General features: G+C 43.2%; 1 protein-coding gene across 2 annotated transcripts in view; it reads left to right on the top strand.

Moving 5' to 3' along the window:
• Positions 1-3,004, top strand: part of PAPOLA (poly(A) polymerase alpha) — a 45,173-nt gene extending 42,169 nt beyond the window's left edge. For both annotated transcript variants that reach the window (XM_028716117.2, XM_028716070.2), the window contains exons 21-22: positions 24-101; positions 759-3,004. In XM_028716117.2, coding sequence (XP_028571950.1) covers positions 24-101; positions 759-854 — 174 coding nt within the window. In that variant the 3' untranslated portion in view covers positions 855-3,004. The remainder of the gene's footprint in view (positions 1-23; positions 102-758) is intronic.
• Positions 3,005-12,979: the final 9,975 nt, after the last annotated feature.

Below are 12,979 nucleotides of genomic sequence, written 5' to 3'. Positions count from 1 at the left end.
CATTTTTGTTTCTGCCTTTTCAGGAAGCACTTGATACAGATTCAGAGATGGCCTCTCAACCAGAAACCCTTCCAACAACAGTATCACTGCAAGCTCCTCAGGTACTCGAGTTTCGTTTCATAGTAATAAATCGCACAAGGCACCAATAACTCCATGATAGGTAGAGTTTTGGGGATGCTACAAGTGCTCCAGAGACCTCTTCCACACAGCCATGGATGAGAAGCTGTTGTTTGCTATCTTCCTGGATAGCTCAGTTGGTAGAGCACGAGACTCTTAATCTCAGGGTCATGAGTTCAAGCAGAAGATTCCTGCATTGCAGGGGATTCGACTAGATGACCCTCATGGTCCCTTCCAACCCTACAGTTCTATGACTCCACCTGCAAGCATTCATGTATTCCCCATAGCATGTCACTTAATTTCTCAAGCCTTTGTAGACATCCTAGCAGAAGGGTAGATTGACTGCATTTCTCATTGTGCCAGGATCCCCTGCCCACCCAAATGGCAAAGAGAGGAAGGGTGAAGGACCACGAGTTTAAGACCCAGACATTGACTTATGTAAATTTTATGTAATCCTCCTTATTTTCATTACCTACAAGGCCAAAATAAAGAGGTTGGGTGTATTGCATGACTGAAACCATTATGGCAGGGGGAGAATTTAATAATGCAACACACTTGGCATTGTTGGACATGTTCCTAATTCCATTTGTGCTTGAAATTATGTGTCCTAACACTTTTTTCTCACTTTTCCACTCCATCAGAAAATGCCCAGTACAGACCTTTCAGATATTCCTGCTCTCCCTGCAAACCCTATTCCGGTTATCAAAAATTCAATAAAACTAAGATTGAATCGATAAAACCAACCTCAGGGGTCCATAAACAGTATCTGCCAATTCAACCTATTGTCTTCTAAATGCTGAAATGGAGAACCGAGAGTGCAAGACGAGAATGTGAATGCAGATGGATTTAGGTGTGTTTTCTGCACTTCCCTTGCTGGGCTATAATCACTTGATCTGGAAGTCCAGGTTAGTATGTGAAGTCAGGAGTACTATTAAATGTGTTAGCAACAGTTTTACATTGAATACTTCAAAGGATTACTGCCTTTCAAAAGGAACGGGAATACTATTTCTAGCCATATTTGACACTGATTGGATTTATGTTGATGCATTGTTTGGAACACACATACACAAAAATAGAGCTTAAACTGGCAAAAGAATCCCTTAAAATGCACTTTTATGTACTTTTTTATTGAAATATGACTAATTTTAGCGTTTCGGCTTGATAGGTTTTTTTTATTTTTTTATTGGAGATATTCTTCAATATCTGCAACCTTCAAATTAGAGAATGGTCTGATACATTGTGTACTGCAGTATGCGCTGTATCTAGCTCTGTTACCAATAACCCAGAGTAAAACTTTAAAAGAAAATGTCAAATCTTGAGGTTATAAGTTTGAGAAAACAAGTATTGGGTATTTGGCGGGGCATGATTAAGAAGTGGTCTATTTTTTATTTATAGGATTATTTTATGGTGCATACAAATCAGCTATCAAAAAGCAAATAATTTTTCATTCAGCTAATCAGATCCCCTCCCATTCCCTTCCTGTAGCTGTCATCATATTTCTTGGAGGGGGGGAGAAAAGCTTTTGCATTTAACTTGTGTTTCAGTTTGTATGCCTAAATTTGGACTAATGTCGTCCGTCAAATGCTGGTATTTCTTTTAACTGGTCATGATGGTGGTTACAAAAGCTCTATTACTCTGTGGCCCTTCAGGCACGAGTGCCACGCCCCCCCCCCCCCCCGCCCCATGACTGAAATGGAGTAAATAAAGTGTGCCTGTGAAGCATTTAACTCTGTCTTGATGGCCTTTTCATCACTAAATATAAGAGTTTTGTACACTCCATAAAAGTCCTGTCTGCATTACAAACATCTCAAATTTTAAATATATATATATATGAAGGCAGATCTTTCTTACCCTATAGGATTTTAAGTTTATTTTATTTTATTTTTAGGTAGCTCACCTGAAAGTAGTTTTTACATTCTGAGCGTTTTCTTTTAAATCACAATTCTAGCAGACACTTGAAAACCTGATTAGCTCTCCTTGCCCAGTTGTCTTCGTTTTGTTCTGTAGAGCTAAAAAAATGACTAGCGGCAACTTTGTTTAAAGAGGTATGAAAATCTCACGTGACTAAGCAGCAGAAAGTGAGGAATGCCAGTGATTATCAGATGGAGATAACAAGCTATATATAACTTTTGATTCAATCAAAATTAAGTGGGGATGGTTAAATTGCTCTTCCCATATTTTCTGATCAGCATGTTTAATGACTTCCTTCCCTGCATTGTGCTCAATCCTCCTACATGTGCATTTCCATGTTAAAGTAAAATTACTTGCTCTTCCCCTTCCCCCCCCCCATAAGTTAATTTTCCAAAGCCAAGAGATTGCAGCTTACTCTCCCGACCTCCCCAGTTGTGCAGTAACCAAGATTTTATTTTCTGCCCTTTTGTCTACGATGCTTAGTATACAAAATTCTTGCCCTCGCCCTGTACAGCCTCCTGTGACCCAACCTTCGCTCCCGTAATATTACCTTGCACCCTCCCTCTCCCCCAGGACCCAGTCCAAAAGGTTTAACTAACAGTTGAAGTGTACAAACTGTCTGTGTATTTTGTGTAGCTATGGAGTTTAGATCGAACTTGCCAGGCACAAATTTAGTCTCGTTTTGTTTACACATGAGGATTTTATTTTATTTTTTCATTTTATTAAACGTTTCATGTATCTGCACCCAAGTTTTGCCAAGCTGGGAACTTGGAATCTTTTCTGTATAGTGACTTTTTAATTCTAGTTTTCATAACCTGGAGATCAGACTGTTGCTTTCGCATGATGTACGTAGGTGTCTCATGACTGGAGTTGCTTTGTTTTATAGTATCTGTACTCCTTGTATTTTTCAAGAGCTATTTTGTAAACAGATGATGTATTTCTCCATGGAAAACAATAAAAAAACAGCACAATCCCACCGTGGCTTGGTTTCTTTCGAACGTGTAAAATAGTGGTGTCTCAAAATGGTCAAATTGACTTAATTGTCTCTTGCTAGTTGGAAAACTATGTGAAAAGAACGATGCCGAGAAAAGTATTCAGTAAATAGAAGCTGGTTTTAAAACCATCAATTAACAGTGTGCTCAGTTTGAGTCTGTTAAAAGGGGGGAGTAAATTGCTATTTTCCGGCCCCTACTTTGTTTTTCAAAAGACAAACAATAGGGTACTTATTACATATTATCACATAGTGTCCAACTTAACCTTGCATGGTAGAGTAGGGGGAAAGCACATGAATACAAACAATTGAAGGGGGGGGGATTTAATTTTAAGCTTGAAGAAGCTTCTTCTTTTTTTTGTATTTGAACCAATCAGTCGTGTGGCTTTGTAAGTACATAGCTCTGTGGGAGAAGCATTGTTAATTGCTTTATTACCAGCAGATGGCAGTGTTTTCTTTGGTTTCAGTGGTTCAAAACTCAAAATGATAACAAAGAACTGCTACAAACAGTGCCTCGCTTAACTTAAATTGCCCATTGGCCTCTAGACCAGAATAAAACAGGTGATTTTTTTTTAATTGTTGTGCAATCTCTTTAAGTAACAAGCTGTGTTAATGTAAGCCTCAAACAGTATTTCATTGAAATATCCCATCAACTGTCTGGTTGCACCTGAAATTAGCTGGCCATTCTTGGGTCAATTTATAAAAGCTGCACAGAACCGAGTTGCCCTGTTCCAGGATTTCCCCCAAATTTAGCTCTTTTGTGCAGCATCAGAAGCTACACGGGAGTGTCTCTGAAAGCTGGGTGAATGGGAGTTGAGATTGATCGCCTTGAGAAACCTATGAACACAGTTGCACAAGAAAGCACCGCCTGTAGTTCTTTGTATCTGATTAAATTTTGATTTTAAATATATTTATTTAGGGGAACTACCAAGTTCCAGTGCATTTTCATTTACTCCTGACTAGTACCATTTGCACATCTCATCTTTTACACTGGGTGTATATATTTTAAAACACATACCTCTCTTGTAAGTGCACATTTGGAGAGTTTATATGTGTAAAAACCTCCAAAAACCGAATCGCCTTGAAGCATGCTTCTTTCTTGGCTTTCTTACCAAATCAGGCAAATTATTCAAAGATTTAAAGTCACTCTGTTCTTCCGGTTATAGAATACCTCCTCTATTAACAATTATTTTAGTTTTGCTTTAATCATCTTTAAAGCATTAGTTTGGTATTCAGCAGAAACAACATTATCACAAGTTTGTTGATTGAAGCAGATGCAATTTGAGAAGGTTCAAACTAGCATTTGAAATCTATACGCATCAAACATCTGTCACTATCATCACCAAAAGAATAGTGCCAACTTTGATATCAAACTTCAGAGTCTATGCCTTGTTATAAAAAGATAACACAGTGAACCACTGCTGGATGTCCCATCTGTTTTGGTTGATATTTAAACCCTTAATGACTTTTAAATGAAGTTTAGGCATGTCAGTTTGTTGATACTAAATTCCGCCATGTTTGGTGCTCACACTTAGATGAAGGTTAGGTCGTGGCAGAGCTGGCTGCTTTCCTTTTTCTATCCGTGCATCATACTATCCAAGCACTCAGTACTACAGGGAAATGATTTTAATTTGCTTTTAAGTACATTAGGAATTCCCTGTCTGTTTCAATAAATATATAACAAAATGAACTTTAAAGGCAAAGTGAGGAGAAGCTGAATTCAAGTAAAATTGTTTTGTGACGGATGCAAAAGCTGCGCATTAATTAGTCTGTGGAGACATAACATCTAGCAAATTGCTGTTCAAAAAAAAAAATGAAAGAATTTGTACCGGGAGAAGAGTTTTTAGCTATAATTAGGAAAGAGAAAAATTAAGGAATGGTAAAGATGTGGAACTTTACACCACGTACACTTTGCAAACAGATATTAAAGGGCTGATGGAAGGGGAGAGGTCAAAAGGGGTATTTAGGCAGTTTACTAACTAAATGTAGCTTCTTCCCAGTGCATCTGTGCACATACATCCAGAGATGTAGCTGGGGTGGTGGTGGTGCAGAGTTGTGGCCCCTTCCAACTTTGCATTTATGAATCCGGGAGTAGGGGGTAAATGGGTAGCAAAACAGCCCAACTGCCCTCCTCTATTTTGTACTAACCGCTCTACAGTAGCAGCATGACACCGTCATTCATTTCAGCCTATGGAAAGCGTTACAGCAGCAACTTGAGGTTGGAAGGAAAGTTTTTCTAACACAACAGTGCTGTGATAATGTTTTACCAGGGCTGCTCTGCTGGGGCTGGGCGATATATCATCCCAAACCAGTCCATATCATGAAATTGGTTTCATAATTTTTGACCTGGCAATATATCGCAAATTGGGGTGGGTTGTGTGTGTGCTATGCAAAGATCACAATGTGTGAAAAACTGTGAAGCCAGCCAGTGTTTCTCCCGATTCCTGCAGCGCCTGTTAACTGCCAGCTCAGCTCTCCGCTGCCTCCTGCAACAGGCAGCAAATCACAAGAGCAGGCACTGGCAAAAATCACGATGCAAGAAAAACCGTGAAGCCAGCCAATGCCTCTACATAGCTCCATCCTTATTCTAGATATCGTGTTATATTGCAATGTTTAGCTGGTGATATATTGCGATGTTGAAAAAAAGACATCGCCGAGCTCTATTCGCCACAAAGTTGATCTGCTGAAGGTTTGGGTGGTCACGAATCCCACCCTCTTGCAGGTCTAGAAGAAAATAACACCCTTTCTCAAGTTGGGGTGATGGTGTGGGCCAGCCTAGAAATCTGCCAGAAAGCTATACTATACACGCATGTAAAAGTGCTACGGTAATTGGCCCAGTTACAAATGACTTGCATATATCTGGTAAAAGGCAGTTTGGGAAACAATGTGCTTGGACATACGACTGCCTTTCTGTGTTGGGGGCGGGGGGAACCACTGGCCTGCAAATTTACATTTGCAAAAGCAAAGACAAAAGTATTGCCATGGTTGGGTCAAAAAGTGCTCTTCATTGCTTATAGGTCAGGTCTTGTTTTTGCTCTCTTATCCTTACTATGCTCTACCCATTGGGTTCTGGAATAATGCACACTTCCTGGAGACTTTGGCAAGAGCCTTGATAAACTTTGCATTCTGTCTGCAGCAAAGTTGTTAGTTAAGAGACTGATGATGAATTTGTCTGAAAGAGACAGTTTGGACGGGCTGTTAGTTCCCCACGAGTGGAGAGAGAGAGAGAGGCCACGTTTTGTTATCACTGGCAAGAGAAGACCCGGCAGAGAAATGTCCCTGCTTAGACATGGTGTCAAGGTTGCAGCCTTTAGTGGATCCATGGTATTATTAATAATCGTGCCTTTTGCTGTTTTCGGCACTCCCTTTTAATGTGAGATAGCTCTCCCACTCAGTTTATTATTAGCTGCTTCCACATATTGGACAAAAAGTTTCAATTCTAGAGGTTAACAGACCCACATACTTTCTGTTTACTATTAGAGTTGTAGCAATCTTTTGGTTGATGTCTTGTTTTATGGGAAAATGCATTCTTTTCAATTAATGAAGTTTGGATGTAATAAGTTTTTGGTCCAGACTATTGGAGAAGACACTTGAAACAGCTTTTAAAAATACCTTTTGTTGCTTTCCATAGGAGATCTTTAAGGGCTAACCCCCCCCCCCCCAAAAAAAGCACCTTTTGAGAAACTCAGGCTAGCTTTCCAATTCAAGAAGCAGATTTAAATTGTGTTTCTAAATACATTTGCAAATTACATCAGTGGCAGGCACCTTGAAGAGAAGGACTTCCTTCTGACAGAGTGCATACTTTTGACATGTGCAACATCTAAAACAAAAACATTTTTTTGTCTTGACTGATTGATATTGTGGGGGGAATTTTGCTTGCTTTTGAAAACGCCTGCAGACAAAAATCTCTCCAAGTAGCTAATCGGTTTAAATCAGGGGTGGTGAACCTGTGGCTCACCAGATGATTTGAGCTACGATTCCTTAACAACCCCCCCCCCCCCCGCTTGGCCATTGGCCATGCTGCCTGGGCCTGATGGGAGCTGGGCGTCCAGCAACAGGGAGGGCCACCCAGGTTCCCCACCCCTGATTTGAAAGAACAGGGATATAGCTCAGTCCAGGAGAGCATGGGACTGTTAATTAATCTCAGGGTTGTGGGTTCGAGACCACATTGGGCAAAAGATTCCTGCATTGCAGTGGGTTGTACCAGATGACCCTCTTGGTACCTTGCAACTACAATTTTATGATTCTATGAGATATGCAGGTTAAAAGGCAGCACAGGTGTATTGACCAAGTTGAAATCATTTGCAACAAGGATTAGGAATCTGGGTTCCCAATTCCCATTATTATTATTATTTTATTGATCACATTTGTAGCGCTCGTTTCGACAGCACATATACTAAAAATTGGAACAATACAGAGAAGGTTAGCATTTATTAAATTTGTTTACTGCCCTTTATCTGTAGATGTTAGGGTGGTTCACAGCGTAAGAATACAAAATAAAAACACAAAATTCACAATAAAATTATCAAAACAAGCCAATAACCCCCTGCACCCCTCCCACAAACACATTTTAATTAGCCAAAGGCCTGGTTGAAGAGGAACATTTTTGCCTGGCACATAAAGGTATATACTGAAGGTGCCAGCTGAACCTCATTGCAGAGAGCATTTCACAAACGGTGAGCCACTGCAGAAAAGGTCTGTTCTTGTGTTGCCACTCTCCAGACTTCTCATGGAGGAGGCACACGAAGAAGGCCCTTAGAAGATGAACACAGAGATCTGGTAAGTTCATATGGGGAGAGGCAGTCCTTGAAGTATTGCGGCTCTGAGCCGTTTAAGGCTTTATAGATCAAAACCAGCACTTTGAATTGGGCAGCCAATGCAGTGCATCTCCAGCCAGCATGCCCAATGGTCACAACATCTGGAAATGAACAGGTTCCTCACCACTGAGGTAAGTCGTGAATTTTCAAAGATGCATACGCCAGGGCATTGTAATACATATTTACATTTTTGCTACCTTTTACAAAGTGCTTCTCTATCCCAAGTCTATCCCAAGTTTCTGCTATAGAAGAGATGAGATCAAGCAATGAAGATTCAGTCTGTTGCCATTAACTCTTTGGAACCTCATTTCCCTCCTTGACATTTTACACATTTGCTGGTATTTGCAACTAGGTTTGTCCTCAGCAACATATGGCAACTACAGAAGGTGGGTTTTATTTATGACAAGGCACTCAGAGGTCCAGTAACTGCCTTTCCCCAGCTTCTTCCCGTATCTTCCTGTCCCAAAATCTATAAATGCCTGGTTCTGTACACAGCTGAATATGTATGAGTCTTTATTTAAACAACTTTGTATATGTTTTACTGATAAAACTAGGTGCCGAAATATGGACGACCCTGATATGAGCAGCGGTTTTGTCCAAGCGACTGTTCTGGCACTTCGCCATTCCTACTCGGCTGCCCTCACACTGGTACACATACACAAACCCCTCCATTGTCTTTGTCATATTTTGAACTTTATATAAGCACCTTCCATCATCTGATCTCAAAGCTTTCAGCAAACATTAATTAAGCTTCACAACAGCCCCAGGAGCTAAACAAATATTGGACCATTGGAGTTAGATGCATATTAGATGGGTAAAGGAAGATACGAGAGGTTGCAATTTGACCAAGGTCACCCAGGGAGTCAGCAGCAGGGCTGGAATGTGCACCGAAATGGACGTGGAATCCCTAATTCTCTCGCTTCCTTCCCTCTGTCCCTCCCTTCTTCCCGGATTCTTGAAAGTTGCCAGTTTATCTCTCCGTGCATATGAATGAGGTGGTCTCTGTGCATGCAGAAAGCCAAGGGCAACATGGAATTCGGCTTCCTGATATTGTGGTTGCATGATCACCGTGCGCTTTACGGTGTAAACGTGGACAGGGCCCCGCCCCCTAGGAGCTTACAATCTAAAATTCAACACGAGGGAAATAACGGAAGAAGTGGAGGGGAAAGGAGGCAAGAGCAAGCGGAGAAGCAATATGGAGCTGTTTTCGTTACACGAGCTTAGCCTTTGCACAGGCTGAGTTGCAATAGAATTTGGGGACTGAGCAAAAGATTTCACAAATATAAGTGGGTTTTGAAGTGAGAGAGGTGGCATTCCCCAGGTGTTCTGCAAAACACTTCCAAGCCTGAGATCATTATTATCCAGTTTCTATCTCTCATGAGTGCACCAGACACTCAAAAGTCCGGGTGTTTTATCAGATTGTATATACTAATTCCTATCCTCACGTTTAGAGGGATGCGGGTGGCGCTGTGGTCTAAACCACAGAGCCTAGGGCTTGCCGATCAGAAGGTCGGCGGTTCGAATCCCCATGACGGGGTGAGCTCCCATAGCTCGGTCCCTGATCCTGCCAACCTAGCAGTTTGAAAGCACGTCAAAATGCAAGTAGATAAATAGGTATCGCTGCGGCGGAAAGGTAAATGGTGTTTCCGTGCGCTTCTCTGGTTCGCCAGAAGCGGCTTGGTCATGCTGGCCACATGACCCAGAAGCTGTCTGCAGACAAACACCGGCTCCCTCGGCCTATAGTGCCAAAATATGAGTGCCGCAACCCCAGAGTTGTCTGCAACTGGACCTAACGGTCAGGGGTACCTTTACTTTTACCTTTATCCTCACATTTTGTAGCCAGAACCACATCACCTCTGCCCAACAGATTCTAGGCAAACCTGGTGTTTTCAGAATACCAAAAAAAAACAACAACAAAAAACAACTGTGACCCTCCAGATGTTGCTGGACTCCAACTCCCATCAGCCCCTGCTAGCATGGGTCAATGGTAAAGGGATGGTGGGAGTTGTAGTCTGACCACATTTGGGGGGGGGGTGTCACAAAGAAGTTACCCAAATCCCCTGTGAGGAAAGAGTGCAGCATTTGGGAGTTTTTACTATAGAGAAAAGGTGAACAAGAGCAGACACAATGGAAGTTTATAAAAAGTATGCATGGAGAAAGCAGAAAAATAAAGATTTTCTCCCTCATAGCTCTAGAACCCATGGATATCCAATGAGGCCAGATGTTGGAAGATTCAGGACTGATAAAAGAAAGTAATAAAAATTATTATAAAACGAAACAAAACTGTGAGAGCAGAATGCTGGACCAGATGGGCCATTGGTCTGATTCCACAGGCTGTTGCGTTAATGAGCAACATAGGTCTAAACTGAGTGCATACCTGTCAAGAGCCCTGGGGGAAAAGGGACACCCTGGTTTTTCATGCAAGATTGCGGTGGCCATTTTGGGTGCAGCAATGTCGCGCTGCTCTCTTGTTTCAAAAGAAAGCTTTTGGGGAGGGGGAGCGGGAGTGAGACATGGATCCCACGACTTGCTCAGGAGCGTGTGTCAGAAAACACACATCCCAGTTTGTGGTTTCCAAAGTTGGATGGTATGTGAGTGCTTCATAGGGCAGCATTCACTTTCCAGGCGACGAGGGGGCATCTCTCTTCACTTCTGAAAGCTGAGAATGAGTACTAAGAAGGATCCCAAAGTGCAACCGAGGGACAGGAGGTGGGTTGTGGCTCAGTAAGAGCAGATCACCTGCCTTGCATGCAGAAGGTCCTTGGTTCAATCTCTGGTGTCTCCGGGTTTTGTCAGAAATCCTGGAGAGTCTCTGCTCAGTGTAGGCAAAATGGCGCCGTATGAAGAAGAAGAAGAAGAGGAGGAGGAGGAGTTTGGATTTGATACCCCACTTTATCACTACCCTAAGGAGTCTCAAAGCGGCTAACATTCTCCTTTCCCTTCCTCCCCCACAACAAACACTCTGTGAGGTGAGTGAGGCTGAGAGACTTCAGAGAAATGTGACTAGCCCAAGGTCACCCAGCAGCTGCATGTGGAGGAGCGGGGAAGCGAACCCCGTTCACCAGATTACAAGTCTACCGCTCTTAAGCACTACACCACGCTGGTATGAGGGGACTTCCTACTCTTTTCCACCATCTAGAAATAAAAGCGAATCTTGTGGTCTTTCTTGTCTGGGGTGGCCTGCAGAAATTGCTTGACCCGCTGTCTGTGAGGACTATTTTGTGTTTTGTAGATGAGGCTCCGCTCACCCAGCTGATGGGGACACTGTGTGTGCATGCGTGCGAGAGGCGCACTGGCGCTTATCTGTAATTACTCCACACATAATCAACTCCGACACCCTTCTCTCTTCAATACGCCACGTCTAATTATCGAAGGCTTCCCGCGGAATGTGTGAAACTTTTTGACCAGGCCACCGCAATGCAAGTAAACACTCTTTGGTCTCGAGCTGGCGCACCGCCGCGAAAGCTATGTGGTCAGAGCTGGAAGTTGGCCACAAATGGCTGCTCAACGTTTGGCACGATCAAGCCTTCAAAAGAAAGCAGGTGCCCTTCTGGCATTTCATAAAGAGAGTCATTTCTGAATTGCAAGAGACTTGTATTTTGCATATTAGCACAAGTGCCAATATAAACCCAGCTGTGTGCGACATAAAGTGAAATATATATTTCAAAAACTAGGACACAGCTTTTCTATGGAGTAATCGCAAAACATTTGCATATGGATAAGCTGCTTCTTTTAAAATGTTGGCTTTTCTTTGTTTGGGGAGGGGAATTTCCCCCCTCCCCTTCCCCTCGTAAACACGGCACATTTTAAAAATGTTTATCCAAGGTGACAATACAATAGCCCAGGCGCAAGCCAGCATAATGTGGGCAGGTGTGCGGCAGGTTTCGTTGCTAAACGCTGAAACCTGCACCTTTGTGCAGTCTTTGCTAACCTCCATCTTCTTTGCTCATGAGAACATAGGAACAGCCTTCTGGATGAGGCCAGTGACCCATATAATCCCGCATCCTGTTCTCAAAATTCCCAACCAGATGCCTGTAGGAAGGCTACAAGCAGGATCTGAGCACAACCGCACTCTCCCTGTAGTTTCAAGCAAATGGGTTTCAAAAGCGTGTTGCCTCCAGCCATGGAGGTAGAACACCCTGGCTGAGAGCGTACTTCTCCATGAATTTGTCCAATCCTCTTTTGTCCACGAATTTGTCCAATCCCAAGTTGCTGGCTATCACTACCTCCTGTGGTGCAGAATTCCATTCCAGTCTGAAGGAAGGTCTCCTCTTGAGTAGAATGCAATTCAGTTCAGGATTCACTTCATTATGTCCCCGTTGCTCATCCTTGACATGGCGGTCCAGGTGATAACAAAGAGGAACTTCATAGGTTGCAGCCTTGTAGAGATAAAAATAAGGACCCTGGCACATGTGTCATAAAGGTAAAGGTAAAGGGACCCTTGACCGTTAGGTCCAGTCGTGGCCGACTCTGGAGTTGCGGCGCTCATCTCGCTTTACAGGCTGAGGGAGCCGGCGTACAGCTTCCGGGTCATGTGGCCAGCATGACTAAGCCGCTTCTGGCGAACCAGAGCAGCGCACGGAAATGCCGTTTATCTTCCCGCTGGAGTGGTACCTATTTATCTACTTGCAGTTTGACGTGCTTTCGAACTGCTAGGTTGGCAGGAGCAGGGACCGAGCTATGGGAGCTCACCCCGTCGCGGGGATTCGAAGTACACATACGGTTTTTGTTCCAGTTTCGAATACTTCCCTAATGCTCCAGAAATTAGTGAATGGCAAGACAGAGCATGGTAGGTTGAGAAAACACCCATTGCTTTCTCCTCTGTCTAGGGCAGCCTGGTGACTTGAATTCTGACATTCTGGACAGCTGCTTTGCTCTCCTCCTTGGCCACCCTGCAGGGAAGGGGGATGCCTCTGCTGTTTTCCTACCTTCTCGGGTGCAGCTTTGTGGAGCTCATTTCCGTGCGCTGCTCTGGTTCGCCAGAAGCGGCTTAGTCATGCTGGCCACATGACCCAGAAGCTGTACGCCGGCTCCCTCAGCCAATAAAGCAAGATGAGCACCGCAACCCCAGAGTTGGCCACGACTGGACCTAATGGTCAGGGGTCCCCTTTACCTTTACCTATTACTTTGCTATAATAATAAT

This window comes from Podarcis muralis, chromosome 1 (assembly GCF_964188315.1).
Source record: "Podarcis muralis chromosome 1, rPodMur119.hap1.1, whole genome shotgun sequence".
NCBI classification, from domain to species: Eukaryota; Metazoa; Chordata; class Lepidosauria; order Squamata; family Lacertidae; genus Podarcis; species Podarcis muralis.
This window is presented reverse-complemented; position numbering and strand designations above follow the sequence as displayed.